This window comes from Pisolithus orientalis (genome assembly GCF_024613125.1).
Source record: "Pisolithus orientalis strain OTSU chromosome Unknown F5J12scaffold_54, whole genome shotgun sequence".
In the NCBI taxonomy this organism is placed as follows: domain Eukaryota; kingdom Fungi; phylum Basidiomycota; class Agaricomycetes; order Boletales; family Pisolithaceae; genus Pisolithus; species Pisolithus orientalis.
The window spans coordinates 193,267-208,068 of record NW_026260835.1 but is presented as its reverse complement, the minus strand read 5'-3'; the positions used below and the strand labels follow the sequence as shown (position 1 = coordinate 208,068).

The 14,802-nt window shown below is 48.1% G+C and overlaps 4 protein-coding genes across 4 annotated transcripts; 3 read left to right on the top strand and 1 right to left on the bottom strand.

Moving 5' to 3' along the window:
• Nucleotides 1-506: 506 nt before the first annotated feature.
• On the top strand, nucleotides 507-3,852 carry F5J12DRAFT_861471 (ribonucleases P/MRP protein subunit POP1-domain-containing protein). Its single transcript, XM_051746879.1, has 15 exons — nucleotides 507-733; nucleotides 783-829; nucleotides 886-935; nucleotides 986-1,100; nucleotides 1,158-1,254; nucleotides 1,311-1,387; nucleotides 1,441-1,610; nucleotides 1,664-1,936; nucleotides 1,968-2,127; nucleotides 2,179-2,267; nucleotides 2,320-2,503; nucleotides 2,562-2,963; nucleotides 2,998-3,420; nucleotides 3,475-3,614; nucleotides 3,663-3,852. The coding sequence occupies exons 1-15, from the start codon at nucleotides 550-552 to the stop codon at nucleotides 3,748-3,750; spliced, it is 2,499 nt and encodes an 832-aa protein (XP_051595485.1). The 5' UTR covers nucleotides 507-549; the 3' UTR covers nucleotides 3,751-3,852.
• A 1-nt stretch (nucleotide 3,853) lies between these two features.
• Nucleotides 3,854-7,450, top strand: F5J12DRAFT_861468 (mitochondrial protein Pet127-domain-containing protein). The gene is made up of 12 exons (XM_051746878.1): nucleotides 3,854-4,593; nucleotides 4,646-4,801; nucleotides 4,849-4,918; nucleotides 4,974-5,106; nucleotides 5,162-5,308; nucleotides 5,380-5,505; nucleotides 5,566-5,685; nucleotides 5,740-5,862; nucleotides 5,925-6,022; nucleotides 6,078-6,279; nucleotides 6,344-6,530; nucleotides 6,626-7,450. The coding sequence occupies exons 1-12, from the start codon at nucleotides 4,029-4,031 to the stop codon at nucleotides 7,294-7,296; spliced, it is 2,598 nt and encodes an 865-aa protein (XP_051595484.1). The 5' UTR covers nucleotides 3,854-4,028; the 3' UTR covers nucleotides 7,297-7,450.
• A 94-nt stretch (nucleotides 7,451-7,544) lies between these two features.
• Nucleotides 7,545-9,875, bottom strand: F5J12DRAFT_861467 (uncharacterized protein). Its single transcript, XM_051746877.1, has 2 exons — nucleotides 9,709-9,875; nucleotides 7,545-9,635 (listed from the first exon to the last, which is right to left on the bottom strand). Exons 1-2 carry the CDS (start codon nucleotides 9,744-9,746, stop codon nucleotides 7,733-7,735), a joined length of 1,941 nt encoding a protein of 646 aa, XP_051595483.1. The 5' UTR covers nucleotides 9,747-9,875; the 3' UTR covers nucleotides 7,545-7,732.
• Nucleotides 9,876-12,718: 2,843 nt separating this feature from the next.
• On the top strand, nucleotides 12,719-14,382 carry F5J12DRAFT_786337 (uncharacterized protein; the record flags this gene model as incomplete). The annotated part of the gene is made up of 8 exons (XM_051743422.1): nucleotides 12,719-12,778; nucleotides 12,880-12,969; nucleotides 13,168-13,279; nucleotides 13,348-13,518; nucleotides 13,554-13,610; nucleotides 13,715-13,771; nucleotides 13,875-13,976; nucleotides 14,135-14,382. The coding sequence occupies 8 exons, from the start codon at nucleotides 12,719-12,721 to the stop codon at nucleotides 14,380-14,382; spliced, it is 897 nt and encodes a 298-aa protein (XP_051595482.1).
• Nucleotides 14,383-14,802: the final 420 nt, after the last annotated feature.

The following is a 14,802-nucleotide window of genomic DNA, read 5'->3' as shown; positions in this document are numbered from 1 at the left end:
CCTCTATGAGTCTTTAGTCCATAATTCCTGGTTGTTAACCTTGGCTAACACCCGATTTGTGCGGGTCCCTGTGAGGGAGAACATCGCCATATTATTATACGTATTGTATAGAGAGATCAAGAAAAGGAGAAACGATGAAGCAAGCCGCCTAACGACGTGTAAAGTGAGTCGTGTTCGTTCAAAGTTTCAGGTGTAAAATGTCATGAAGGGAAGACTTGTAAGCCGAACTCGTTTGATCTCGCTCAGCTTGTAGGGATATTTTGAGTGCAAAGGAATCGGTTTTAGATTAACCATCAACCATTCATATGCTTGATGCTTGGTTCATGGATCATACATCATGACCAAACAGATGCCTCGTTCGCATGTCTCTGGGGGGATTTTAGCGCAACCATATACGAAATTTCGCTTGCACAGAATCTGTAGGTTAGTCGATTCGATAGGGGCGTGGCTATAAACAGAAAGCGAAATCTCCGAGCATTCGTCGTGTGAACTTGTCGCGACGATTGTCTTGTTTCAATCACCAGAAACTTTGTCAAGTCGCGTTGCATTATGCCCCCGAAACGCAAGGGAGACGAAGTCGACGAGCTCAATGCTCGAGAACGGAAGAAGCTTAAAGTTGCTGATGCGCGCACCATAGCAGTTCAGCCAGTCGCGTCTGGGAGCTCGAGTGGTCAGGGAGACCATGCCACCAATGCCAGGCCGGGTCCTTCGAAGATTAATATAAACTTCGATTGTACGTCCTTTTATTTCACTTCGCTGATCATGGCTGAACCGCCGTGCAGCGATGAAGGGCTTGCCGGCTACGTTGGACGTCGAGAGGTTCACAGAAGTAAGGTGGTCTCAAACAAAACATGGTAACAATCTCACTCATAGAATTGCCAACAGGCGCGGGCGTACGAGATTGACGCGATGGAAAAGGCGATAAAATCAGCCAAGTAACCCAACGCAACTTCTTTGCGGACGACACCACTAACTGCATCTCCAGGGACAGCTCAACGCATCGCGCATGGCAAACACTTCCCCGACACCTCAGGCGTCGCGCTGCCAGCCATAACGTTCGACGTGTACCCCTACGCCTCAGAGAGAAGGCGCGTGCGGAAGCAAGTATTGTGACGCGACTAGTCCATCCCGGGTCGCTGATACTGTAAATACTACAGATGGACCCTGTCAAACACAAAGCTCACAGCGGCGCTCGCCCGAAGAGAGGCAAAGCGAAGCAGATGACTCGAACCGAGTCCCTATTGAAGCGACAATGCACATGAGTGATCTCTTTGACCGTTTAACCTATGCCTTACAATCTTTAATGTTAGGTGACAAAGCGTGGCTAGAAACTCATATATGGCATGCCAAGCGCACAAAGATGGAGAACATGTGGGGTTATAGACTGGTTCGTTTTTCCCTTTGAAACCATTGACTGTATTATCAATCCGCCTTCTCCAGTCAGTCACACCAACGGAAAAAGCCTTCCGACCCTCTCATCGTGCCTCCGTACATGGCTCCATTTTACATGATGCATCCTATTATGGCACGATCGAGCTTAAGGGACCCCAGTCCGTCCTTTTAACCGCTCTGGAGACGTGCTGTGATCCGCAGGGCTCCGGCCTTAAGCAGTTAGTCGTTTCGTGATTGCCCTTACTGGAGAGGTTTCTTACAGTATCCGTAGATGCACATCAGGAAGTCGTACTTGTGACACTCACATGTATGAGCATGCCCGGTGGCCTTTTGGTCTCATTGGGCCCGTCACGATTATTTGGCAGCCACTCGCCCTAGATTCCACAGCTAGCGAAACTCAGACTGAGACTAAAAGTAGCAGAAAGGGGAAAGGAAAAGGCAAACAGAAGGAAACAAACGACAACGCAGCCTCCGACCCGTCACCTCACGCGAGGGTCTTGTGGGTGCGCGCTCATCCTGCTGTATTCGAAGATGTCTTCGAAGCGTTGAAGAGATCAGCTGCGCATGCATTGCAGGGTGAATAAATCTAACAATCCGACTGTGTCATTTCAAGTCGAGATGAACGACTTGAGGGGAGTCATCAACGCATTCGAGGTCATGGGCCCTAAGTCTAGTCAGATCATCAAAGGGGCTTTGTCTCTCGCTGGGGACGATGAACGGGAGGATTTTAACAAGGTAGGCTAAGATCTGCCTTTAGGCTGATTCTTCCTTGCTTGAACGACATAGTTCTGGAAGTCGCTGTCCGATTTGCAAACACCGGGCAACGTTCCACGACGGATGATCATTGGCTTAAAAGTGGTTGATCCACGTCTGAAGTATGTCAGTGTGTGTCACCGTCTTCCGCGAATCTCAACTTCCTGTCTCTAGGTTTCCTCCGGAGAACCCCAAACCTTCGTATCCTGATATATCCAAGTCATCCGCGGCTCCTGCAAGCGGCCTCGTTTTCCCAACATCGTCAACAGCTCAATCTGATATTTGGGATGAAAACCAGAGGGACAGGCTGAAGAAGCCTAAGTACAAGAAAAAAGACCTTGATGAACGTCGTTCGAAGGTCAGGAGAAGGTTGTCCTTGCTTAGACGCACCACTTATTCACCTTCATTCATGCCAGCTTGCCATTCCCGGTACAAAATTACGTGCCCTCCGCCAGGACGATCGGATTCCAGTCATGCTAGTGCAACGTTCCCTTGAAGCATACCCTCCGTCTTCCCCTTCACCCTCCACACTTGATAAAGCTCAAGGAATTCACGGATGGACGCTTTTATTTCCAGCTGGGTGGTCTATGGCTTTCTTACCGTCTCTTATCTATACGGGAACGCGTGTTGCGGGACAGCGCGAACGGACGAAACAGTATTTCGAAGCAGGGATTGCTGCTTTCCCTGTGGATTATCCCACCACCCGTGCGTGTGAGGTTGCATCGGAAGAACGTGCTATCCAGGAAAGAGAACGGTGGGAAAGGACGCCACCTGCGAAGAGAACGAACTGGGAGAAACTTGGTACTAGGGAGTCCATGGTGCGCAGATTGGGATGTCGTTCTTGGGTTGGAGCCACTGCCGCCGGAAGTGGGTACGGCAGAGGGGTTAGTGAACACCCAGCGAGAGGATCTCTCCGCCGCAGAAGAGGTGCGACCTGTTCTTGCCAAGACCTCCGTTCGTCCTTGGCTTTTGCGAGGGCCTAAGGTTCCTTCTATCCTTTCCGACGTTTCACTCGACCCTCCGGAGTTTTTGGAGCGGATTAACAAACTACGTGAAAGGCATCATATGGTTCCATTAGACAGGGACGTGGATGCAGCACAGTTGTGGCAAACGGCGCTTGTCATGGTACGTATAAAGATGGTCGGAAGGGGCGTGCCGAGCGACCTCGCGGGCATATACAAAATGGATGATATCGAAGCAAGGAAGTGGCTTGCAGCCATACGTCAGAGTACTTCTGTCGGAACTGATGACGCTGAAACGCAAACTGAAGATGGGGTACGTGCTTGTCAGTTCATTGATATACACGACTGTGAGTTCTTGGAACTGCAGCTAGGGGATATTCGGCCAGCGCAGGAAGATATCATTGGATATGTTACTACTGGAGACGCATCGCTATCACGTGGTGAAGGCTTTGCCTTGGGTGCGATCTCCGTTGTTCAATATTTGACTCTTCGCAGGCAGGCACAGCGGTAGGTGACCATTCGTATGTCGACGTTCGGTGCTAATGGTTGTCATAGGCTAGCTCAGCCGGCTGTGATAGTAAAATTTCGTAATAGGGATTCTACGGTGTCGCGAGCTGCTTATCTTGAGTTACTGGACGCGTAGATCGACTGTAGACTGCATTGCTAGTCACCTCTGACATCATGATCACGTGGATGTAATACGTGTAGATGTACCGTGGCCAGTCACGTGTCGACCATCATTGTGGCTCCAATTTTCTTTGGCAGCATTGAACTCCTAGCTGAGCTGACGGGGTTGTTACATTTTTTCTTCGCGGCAACTTAGCAGAGTTGGAAAGGTAACCAAGAATTGACATACGAAGGTCGGTGCGATAGAGAAGTCGTGCTTTCATTGTGTCCAGCACGTTGGGAGGAGAGCTGCGTATGAAGGTTCTCGGCAATGGCTTTCTATTCCCCAGTGTCGGCCGGTGGCGCGTCGTTCGATCATTTCGGAATCCCAACCTTGTGCACGCATTCCGGGGTGTCTACCGTTCTGTCACTACCGTTTGTTCGAGGTCGATCGCTTCTGCATGTTCGGGAGGCAGCCTTATTACCCGGCTCAGTGCCCATAGCCCCCCTCCCATCACAGGATTCGAAACGAGACAATCGTACAAGGCAAAGGCACCCGGTGCACATACCAAACCTCGTAGAGAGAGAAAAAGACAGAAGCGGCGAACGCCGAGAAAACCGAAGGTTTCGCAAGTAGTCAAGCTTCATATGCAACGACGAGAAGCACTACGTTCCGCCCTGCTTCGGAATCTCCAAGCCGGGGCGCGTATTCATTCCAACCTTCAATCTGTGACATCTACACCGAGGAGTCGGAGTGACCCACACAACGTAAAAGGAGGCACGGAGCAGGCTTCCTCGACCTTGGAGACGTGCAGCGCTATCGACCAAGAGGGAAGTGGATTCAAACCAGACGAGTGGTCCACTGGGTGGGGAAGTGATGGTACGTCAACTGGTATCTTACGACATTGTGGATGTCTGAGGTAAACCGAAAGGACTGGCACCTCCCACAACCCTACAGGACACACCAATGGCTGCCAGGCGTCGACTACCGCCACACTTACAAGCTCGAATATATTCTCGGAGGACGGAGGGTTTTCTTCACGACGAGCCTCGCGTTGGACGCGTAGGGCCATCCAGTTATCTTCAAGGTCAGCTAGCTCAGTACTTGTGTTGCTATAAAATTAACTTTTCACAGATGTCAAGTCTCCTTCGGAACATAAACCCATTTCTCAGCTGGCGCACGGGCTTAGTCGTGTTCTGTTCAAGTTCGTTTTCTCTTTCATTAGTTCGGAAAGTGAATGACGTAGCGCTGGTGGGTAGTCCGGGCGTACATTGGTTGCAAGACCCAAGATCACGGGTGTACAATTTCACGCCGTGGTTGGAAACCATACCCAAAGTGAACGATTTTGCTTTTGACCGTGTCACCGGTTTCGTGAGAAGCTCTCAGGATAACGTATGTAGCTACCGCGCTACTTTGCAATTTCTTCGAAATTAAACGCATGCTATAGGACTTACAAATTCTAGCCAAGCAACACAACCGCCCCTTCGTAGGCTCTACTTCCTCTCTTACAGGTCTCTTAAGTCACGTGTACTTTCTTGTATCTGGCGACCGGGCAGTCGACACCAGTCCGCTGAGCCGTGCATTCGCTGACGAGGTATATAACAAGTCTCATTTTACTTTATTTCTCCTTTGTGGGGCTGACATCAATTCGGTATCATGATGCAGGCCACCACATTCACACCTGGTCAGCGCATGCCCACGTCGGTGATCCTTAATTATGATGACGGCGTATGGTCGATTGACTCGGACAAGGCTAATATAATTGCCGAAAAAAACGTCTTGACTTGGATGGTACGACTAGCTTATCGACCCTCCCCAAATCTTCTCTCAGTTAGGTCCTATCATTGATAGGGAACGATGCTTGAAAAATTTCTCGTCCTTCCGGAACCAGAGTTCAAGAAACTTCTTCGTTCTTCGCCGGAGCCCCCAGATGACAATGATTCACGGAGGGAAGCGTACCGCTATGCCATGGTGAGCTTGTTTCTCGACTGATGGTCGAACTGCCCTCGTGAATACTTTGCGTAGTCTGACAGCTTCATCATGCGGTCTCAACTCGATTGCATAGACTCACGATTACCAGGCACCGGTGTGTTTGATATAAAAACCCGTGCTGCAGTTCCTATCCGACTAGACATACTAAACTATGAGGTGTGTGCAATACGTTGTGTTTCCTCTATACGGACTCATGCTGGCGTCGACTTGCATCACAGGAGAATTCGGGTTATCTAATCAAGAAGCTCACAGGACCGCTGGAAAGCTTCGAGAAAGAATATTATGACCTTATTCGTAGTGCTTTCCTAAAATACAGGCAAGTGGCTATTCTACCAAAGGGTCTCCCCCGTCACTTAATGACCTCATTATAGTTTTCAGGCTCGCATCGGGAACATGGATGGCGTTCTTGTTGCCTACCACAATACAGCCCGAATATTCGGATTCCAATACGTTCCTCTCGAGGAGATGGAAGCGCGCTTATATGGTCCCGGCGATGGGTCGCGCGTGTTTGATAAGTGTCTCCGCCTACTCGAATTTGTCCTGAAAGAAGTCGTGGGGGTGTATGGCCAGCGGGTGTGTACATCTGTTCTATCTCATGTTGTTGCGTGGGTAATCAAACCATGGGCTTCTCCCGTAGAGCGTGAGATGCACGTTCGACAAGCGGGATCACGTTAATGAGATGGTCGTGTTCGTCGAACCAGTCAATTGGGTCGAAGCATCTGAAGGTAAACCGTGTCCGATCACCCAACTCGAAGTAAGGGTAGAAAACCATCTCAACGATGCGCCGGTACGTGGGTCGACGGCAGTTGCATCTGATCAACCGTGTAAGTTCGGTTTTTTACGCTCCCCCTTCCACCACGTGCCCTCGTTCATCCTATTCAATTATCTGATAGGCGACAACTAACTGATGCACTCACAGGGCTCATCCGCTGGACGATATCCCATTCTGCTGCTGATGGTGTAGACATTCGCGGTAACCTCTCGCAGAGCCAAAACCGCCAACTTATTGCACACCACTTCCCAACCGGGGTGACGTCCATCTCAAAGATGGCAGCGTACTGGGATAACATTAATTTTGGTGGTCCAGTGTCGAAACCTTCCGATGGGGACCCACTGTCCTCTTCCCCCAATACAAATGCAAATGACGTCGAAACCAGAGGCGACGAATGGCACTCCTTGAGGCAATCACTCGCATTCCGCACTGCACCTCCCCGGATCGAGTATTTGAGAAGACTAGCTCGGGAGGGGCATGATGCCACTATGCGCACGGAAGCCGAAGAAGCGTTATCTGGGCGGGGAAAGATCGTATGGGGTCCAGCCGATCACTTGGGGGACGTAGTGGAGGACCAGAATTGCCAGCTTGCGGGCGACATGTCGGCATCAGCCGAGGATGGAGGGGAAGTCGGTAGCGTCAGTGTTTCTGTTGACGAGTCATGCGTGTCAGCCACCGGTGTCGGGGAAGGTGAGGCGTCGGATGCAGGTCCAGTTCCTGAGGGACTAGATAAAACCGCCGAAAAACAGGGCCCAGAGCCAAGTGGAACCACGACGGATCATCCCACGGAAGCTAACGTTAGTAACGCCACTCATTGACTAGATTCATAGACATCGTATATAGCATAGTGTAGATGAACTTAATCGTCGTCGTCAGTTTGCGTCGCATCAGCGAGCGTTCTCACAAGTCTTCCCGAAGTACCAATTATGGTGGGGTAGCACCTCGGGGGATTGTCTCTAGTTTAGCTTGCACAATTGAATTGTTAAGACTAATTGTAGTAATGGAGGAGGTGCGTACTTGAACATAAGCAGCATGAATCTGGCAGGACTCCTTCATGGACATCCTGTTTGCATTGAAGATTGGATAGGCTAATGTTTCAACTCCCAAGTTAACAGAACCCCATGCTAACATGATACTATCAACCGAATACACGTTTCTACCGACTTTGGGTTACACCTTTCCATGGTCTGGATGAAGGATATCAATCCATGTTCTTCGTACAAGAATTTTAGAAAGAAAGAAAGAAAAAACACTTCACTCTTCGGATTCAGTCGAGTCATTTTCCCCACCCGATTCAACCCCATCATCTTCCGCATCCCATTCCTCAAATGAATTTTCTGCACCCCATTCCTCAGGTGCACTTTCCCCATCCCATCCCCCATATAAGCTCGATGACCTATAGGACGAAGAGATACTAGACCCATGGTCATTTAAATATTCATCGTCGCTCTCTTCAAAATAATCGAACTTCTCCAGATTCTCTTTCAACCACCTTTCTTCCTCGGAGTGGACAAACACACTATATGGTACAAATACCATTCGCAGAGGTACACCGGCCCGTTGTCGCCCTTGCACCAAAGGTCGAACATCGTAACCGGAGATACCAGAAGTGAAGAGCGTCGTCAGACGAGGAAGGAAAACCTGGTGAGGCACGGTGGTATCAGGGGACCCATCCTCTAACGTCTGCGGCAGCCGGGGGCGGAGGTCTTCGAAAAATCGAAAAGAGAGGTGGCGCATGGACAGGTTAAGAGACTCGAGGTTGACGAGTTCGTTATACATCTGCTTGATGCTCTCGTCGCTGCATAATAAACCAGCGAGTTTAAAAGACTCGAGGCCCCTAAGCAGACTACGTGGTTGTGCTTGGGATGAGGATGCGGCAGGGATAGTCGTAGGTCCCACTAAGTATGTGACGAGATCGGCATAATCCCTGTCATCAAATTTGAGAGCAAGGCCCTTGAGCGAGGGCATACATAGTTGCCCCAACAGCGGAATGATTTCGAAGGGCGGGATAAACGCCAGCTCGAGTTGGATTAATTGAGGAAGTAAAATCGAACTATTTGCGTCGCTCCACTCCAGGGTACCGGGTCCAATAGTCCAGTCTCCAAGAGATACAGAAGGGCCTGACATTTCAAGAGACAGCCTCTTGAGCGTTGGCGCGGTTGCACGTAACATAGCGAAAAATGTAGGCCAATGAGGGCGGAAGTCTTCCAAATGATAAGCAAGTTGGAGTTCGACCAGGCAAGGAGACCGAAGCCAACTTTGACTCCAATCGACATGTACGCCGCACAAACTGATGTTCTGGAGACGCGGGGCGGAACCGCTGAAAAGCGTCAAGTGATCAGAGAGTTCTGAATTTATGGGAAACGTAACGATAGAGTCTTCGGATTCTTTGTAATATAGCTGGAGGACACGGAGTTGGGAAGCGGGAGGAACGGATCGATCCGAGACTGCCTTCAGGAATGCGTACATATGCTCGTAAGACGCGGCATTGACCTCTATTGAACCCCATCTGGGAATGTGAGGAACCAAGAGAGTAAAGAGCATCTCGAGGTTAGCCTTAGAAATCACTGGTTCGCCTCTGTCGTCTAAGAGGCCAATCGGATTTTCGGAACCGATGCAAATGTCCAACGGAAGACTTTTGCTACGTTCCAAAAAGGCTATCACTTGTTCGTAAGGAAGTTGGTGCGTACACGAAACCTCGATCCTTGTCCAGAGTGAGGAGGTTCCCAGCGCGAGGGTGCGCCAGTGTCTGCACACTTGGGAGACGACAATTTGGAAAGGTAAACGGATCTCCGAGTTGTGGGATAGTCCGCTAGGATATTCAGAGCGTTCGCATTCTGCATCGGATCCCTCCTCTTTAATTACTTTGGTTTCATGCTCGCCTTTCTCTTCTTGGATTTGACCCTTTTGTTCACCGGAACCTTCGTCTGCTCTATCCCCAACACGGCGCCAAAACTCCTTCCAAGTCAGAGGCGCTTTCTTATCTGCTTCATCCAAGATATCCGCCGCAGTCCCGTACTCAAAAATGAGAGACAGAATTTCAGGCGGGAATCGATTTACGGGACATGAACCATCTGATGGAGGGATGAAGGGGTTGTTTCGGAGCTTTTGCGAACGTTGAGCATTCGCTTCTCCGTGGTCTGTAGTATCCATTATACTGTTAGGTTGGCGGGCAGGAATTGGTACTAGTCAGGGCGTGTGCAAGGTCGTTAGGGTGGCTGTAGGCTCACTTGGAACCCATGGATGGGCTACTTCTCAACCTTTCCATCTTGTTCCAGGTATGGAGCTTGAATGCAGGCTCCAATTGATGGGTAGCGCGACAGAGTTTGTTGTGCTCCTCAGGGATTTGGTCTGTGCTGTTTATGTTACAGTAGAAAGTCGCCCCTCTTATAATTCTAGTCTAGATGACTTATCGCCCCCTAATCGTTTCCAGTGGTCATGGGGCGGCCCGTACCGGCCCTTACTACACAATCCAGGCCAGATTCAGCCGGGTCACTTATTGGCAACTTGTAACTACCGACATCTTCAACAGACTTCACGGCACCATACCCGATATGACGCCCTGGTGGGAATACCAACTCAAGTACTCACACTTAACAGAGTCCAAAGTTCAAACTTGCAGGTTGATGTACACACATCAGGAAATTAACACTTTACTATTTTTGACCTTTTTGTGACTTTTTTTGACTTTTTTGTGACTATTGTGACTATTTGTGACTTTTTGGGAAGGAACCTACTATCTGTACTTTTTTTTTTGACCATATACAGCATTTTGAAGAATGAAAAGAGAACAGAATCTATTGAGACAACTAAGTGATGATATATCTAAGCCAAGAAGACTAGAAAATGTCTGAAAATTCAGAGATATTGAGCCATTGGTGTGATGCACACTGTCTGAGAGAAAAATCACAATATCTCTTTGGAACCTCCATCAATTTGAATGTATGTGGTATCTACTGATAGCTATGAATTAGGTGGTTTGAACAAGACCAAAATAAGCAAGAACAGTGCAGCCATGCCTGCAGGACATGGGTAATGATAGTAGATTCCTTCCCAAAAAGTCACATTAGTCACAAAAAGTCAAAAATAGTAAAGTGTTATTTTCTTGATGCACACACACACATAAATATGCTGTTCTACGCATGCATGCCCCCAGGCTCGATTATCAGTGCTGAAGTCTCCATCCTTTTCACATCTGTATCCCTGGGTGTTACCATACTACAAGACCATGACTGGAGTTTGACAGATCTAATGAACTATAGTATGAATACTTCATGATACCCATAGTTCTTGATTCCACTGCTCCGGATGGTACATCTCCCATCCACGCTGTCACAGGGTGTCTCTGAATTATGAAGGTAAGTGTATAGAAGATTATTAAAGTGTTTTGGGGTAAACGAGGATGAACTGAGAGAAGGATGGGGGAAAAGAAGGGGGAATTGCGATCATGATGGGAATGGTAAAGTAAAGGACTTGGCAATGTTTATCATCAGTGGGTTGGATAGTCGTTAGAAGTGGTCCGTACCTGCAGTGGACCGGGTTACTGAAAAAATACTACAATACTGCACAGTTGTTATAGTACCAATGCATAGTGGTCTGTACCACAATGTAGCAAAATTGTCAGCCACTACAATGCTGGTGAGATGGCTGGCCTTCTCAATCACAGATATTGCAGTTAGATGTACTTGATAACACTCAGGGAATCCCAACTTAGTATCATATCAATATTTTTGAGAGTATTGAACAAAAAGATGTGTAAATCAAAATGTATGGACATGCAAATCAAAGCATATGGAAGCATAAATCAAAGTGTTTGATGATATTGGTGAAGTTCAGACAGCCCTCCCTCAAAGGCCTGTGAGGACAATCCAGCCCACAGATATTCCCCAGCCCAAGGATCACCTTCTGGATTGATGTGACTGTATGTGAATGCAGTAGATGTCAGGTGGAAGGGAGCTGCCCCCAAGTGGGATGGAGCCCCATATGTCAGTGTCAGAGATGACACAGCCTCATAGACCACTACCTCATCTGCACAGGGTATGAATATGCATGGAATCTTCTTTGGAGATGTGACAGTTTGGTTTGAAGAGATTAATTTCCTGGCAGTGGTTGTCATTTTCTTCATAACATCTTAGCTCCCCTACAGGTCTTATTGATGTTGTCTGCATCAACCAACTGGCTGCCCAATGTAGCCACTCCATCACCAAACAACCAAGTGTCACTTGGTATACCTGCCCCTTCAGTATGTTCTGATCCCTATGTCTAAGAGGTTATACATGTTTATATTTGGGTAGAATATGACACAGTCATTGTTTGTCCCTCCTCCCCTAGCTCATCAATGCTGCCCTTTTGGTATGAAAGCACTGTACCTCCCTGCACCTCCACCTGTCTTTGTACTTCCAGGCTGCCAACACCATGCTCAAGATACTGCTGCAATACCACATTGCCCTCAGCACCAACCTGTTGATGTCTTCAATGCTGTGAATGAGCTTGAACTCAGTGAGGTTGGCTTGCCTTCATGTCCAAGTGGTTCACAGAAGCATGAGAACCAATGGCAATGGTGGTCACAAGATATCATTCCAGCACTTCTCAAGCCCTACATGTGCTATCTTGAGGCATCCCAATCCCTCCACATGGTGGTAGACCCCCCAGTCATCTATTGAGCCTAAAAATGCTTATTCCAATTCTTTGAGTATCTGGGGTAAGCATTGACTCTTCTTCAAATATAATTCCAGTGCTCATTTTACCCTTAGTATCATCAGAGATTATTTGTCCTTGACAATCAAATTTGACACTTGGACAAGAAGTCTTTTGATGCATTTGGCCAGTGGCTGAGCAGGAAATGGTCCCTCTGCAAAAGTAGGAAATTGGTGGCTTTGGAGGCTCTTCATGCTCTGCATGTTGACATGCAGACTCTACAGCATGAGTGGGCTGCACAAGTACATGCACAAACTCAACTTCTACCTCATTAGTCTGTTCCCTTTATGTGTGTGCGATCATATGACTCACCAACCTGTAGGTCAGTCAAAGAACAAGGGTTCTGAACAGTTGACACATGTCCTTGCTCTGGAGAAAACAGTTGAGGACTATCAGTGGATATAACCAATATATGAAAAAAGCAATTGCTTTTTCTGGTTTTCCCCCAATCAGATGTTGCAATTGTTTAGGCCCATTAGGATGGGCAGAAAATCATTCATTTATGGTCTAATGGAATTATAGTACATGTAACTATCTTATACAATGCCTACAGCAAAGGGACAGAGCCCAGAAAGAAAGGGGAGGCTGGGGACAATGAGGGCAGTGTGTGGGAATGTTGGATATCAGGCACATGCCAAATAAGGACATGTTTCTGGGAGTAGTGGCTGCGCTTTTTGATGCTTATGTAATTACATAAAATTCAGAGGAGTGATGAAAATAAACTGTGGGGATTTGTGGGGAGAAACTCCAAAGGGCAGGAGGGGGAGTGGGCAGATCTCAAATCTACACTACTAGTATATTGATGCATCACTTCACCTCCAATTCATGATGGAATGGTGTGCATGGAAAACTGCTGTTGAGTGGGTGCTGAGGATATGACATCCACACAAAACAGATAGGTGGATGGCCAGCAATAGCTTGATTCATGCAGCACACAGTCAGGCTGCAGCCTGCTGCATCTGGATCACTGAAATCACCTCCAATTCATGCAGGAATGGTGTCTGCAGAACACTGCTGGTGAGGAGGTGCCAGGGATACCACATCTGCTCAATACAGATTGGTGGATGGCTCACAACAGTTGGATGAATAGCACATACATCCAGGGTGCACCTTGCAGGATCTTTCTCACTCAAATCAGTTCCAATTCATGCCTGAATGGTGTCATTGGACAGCTGCTGTTCAGCAGGTGCCAGGGATACTGCATCCACTCAATATGGATGGGTGGATGGCTGGCAATAGTCTGGTTAATGCCAGATACATCCAGGCTGCAGCTTGCAGGATCTGGGTTACTCCAATGAGGTCCAATTCATTCCAGAATGGTGTCCATGGAAAGCCACTGTTGAGTGGGTGCCAAGGATACCACATCCACTCAATACAGATGGGCAGAAGGCTGGCAATAGTCTGATTAATGCCAAATACACAAAGGGTGCAGCTTGTGAGGTCTGGGTCACTCAAATAAGCTCTGATTCATGCCAGGATGGTGTCCATGGAAAGCCACTGTTGAGCAGGTGCTAAAGATACCTCATCTGCTCAATACAGATGGGCAGAAGGCTGGCAATAGTCTGATTAATGCCAAATACACAAAGGGTGCAGCTTGTGAGGTCTGGGTCACTCAAATAAGCTCTATTCATGCCAGGATGGTGTCCATGGAAAGCCACTGTTGAGCAGGTGCTAAAGATACCTCATCTGCTCAATACAGATGGGCAGAAGGCTGGCAATAGTCTGATTAATGGGACATACATCCTGGGTGCAGCTTGTGAGATCTGGGTCACTCAAATCAGCTCTGATTCATGCTGGAATGGTGTCCATAGAAAGCCACTGTTGAGGGGGTGCTGAGGATACTGCATCTGCTCAATACAGATGGGAAAAAGGATGACCAATAGTCTGATTAATGGAACATACATCCCAGGTGCAGCTTGTGAGGTCTGGGTCACTCAAATAAGCTCTGATTCATGCCAGAATGGTGTCCATGGAAAGCCACTGTTGAGAAGGTGCCAAGGATACCTCATCCACTCAATGCAGATGGGCAGAAGGCTGGCAATAGTCTGATTAATGGGACATACATCCTTGGTGCAGCTTGTGAGGTCTGGATCACTCAAATCGGCTCCAATTCATGCCAGAATGGTGTCCATGGCAAGCTGTTGAGGGGGTGCTGGGGATGCCACATCCACTCAATGTGGATGGGCAGATGGCTGGCAATAGTCTGATTAATGCCAAATACATCCAGAGTGCAGCTTGTGAGATCTGGGTCACTCAAATCATCTCCAATTCATGCCAGCATGGTGACCATTGAAAGCTGCTGTTCAGTGGGTGCCAGGGATACCACATCCATTAGTGACAGGCCTGTCTTTACATTTCAACAGGGTACATCTTACTGGGGCCAGGCCTGCCCATATGTTGTGACAATATAAATAATACTACTGAAGGGCCCTTCCATATGTTGTGATGCTATACATGAGATTACTGACAGGCCCATCTTTATGTTTTAACAGCAGTACATCTTACTATTGACAGGCCCATCCATATGTTGTGACATGATGAAACAACATTACTGACAGGCCTGTCTTTATGTTGTGACAGGGGTATGGCTTATTATGAACAGGCCCATTTATATGTTGTGACACCAT

Excerpts from the sequence above, each read along its gene's own strand:
- F5J12DRAFT_861471 (XM_051746879.1), top strand. The coding sequence starts at position 550 with ATGCCCCCGAAACGCAAGGGAGACGAAGTCGACGAGCTCAATGCTCGA. Across the intron at positions 1,611-1,663 it reads CAGGGCTCCGGCCTTAAGCA|ATGCACATCAGGAAGTCGTA; the intron begins GTTAGTCGTTTC and ends CAGTATCCGTAG. Across the intron at positions 2,964-2,997 it reads TTGGTACTAGGGAGTCCATG|CCACTGCCGCCGGAAGTGGG; the intron begins GTGCGCAGATTG and ends CTTGGGTTGGAG.
- F5J12DRAFT_861468 (XM_051746878.1), top strand. The coding sequence starts at position 4,029 with ATGAAGGTTCTCGGCAATGGCTTTCTATTCCCCAGTGTCGGCCGGTGG. Across the intron at positions 4,594-4,645 it reads CACTGGGTGGGGAAGTGATG|GACTGGCACCTCCCACAACC; the intron begins GTACGTCAACTG and ends GTAAACCGAAAG. Across the intron at positions 4,802-4,848 it reads GCCATCCAGTTATCTTCAAG|ATGTCAAGTCTCCTTCGGAA; the intron begins GTCAGCTAGCTC and ends AACTTTTCACAG.
- F5J12DRAFT_861467 (XM_051746877.1), bottom strand. The coding sequence starts at position 9,746 with ATGGAAAGGTTGAGAAGTAGCCCATCCATGGGTTCCAA. Across the intron at positions 9,636-9,708 it reads AGCCCATCCATGGGTTCCAA|TATAATGGATACTACAGACC; the intron begins GTGAGCCTACAG and ends CCAACCTAACAG.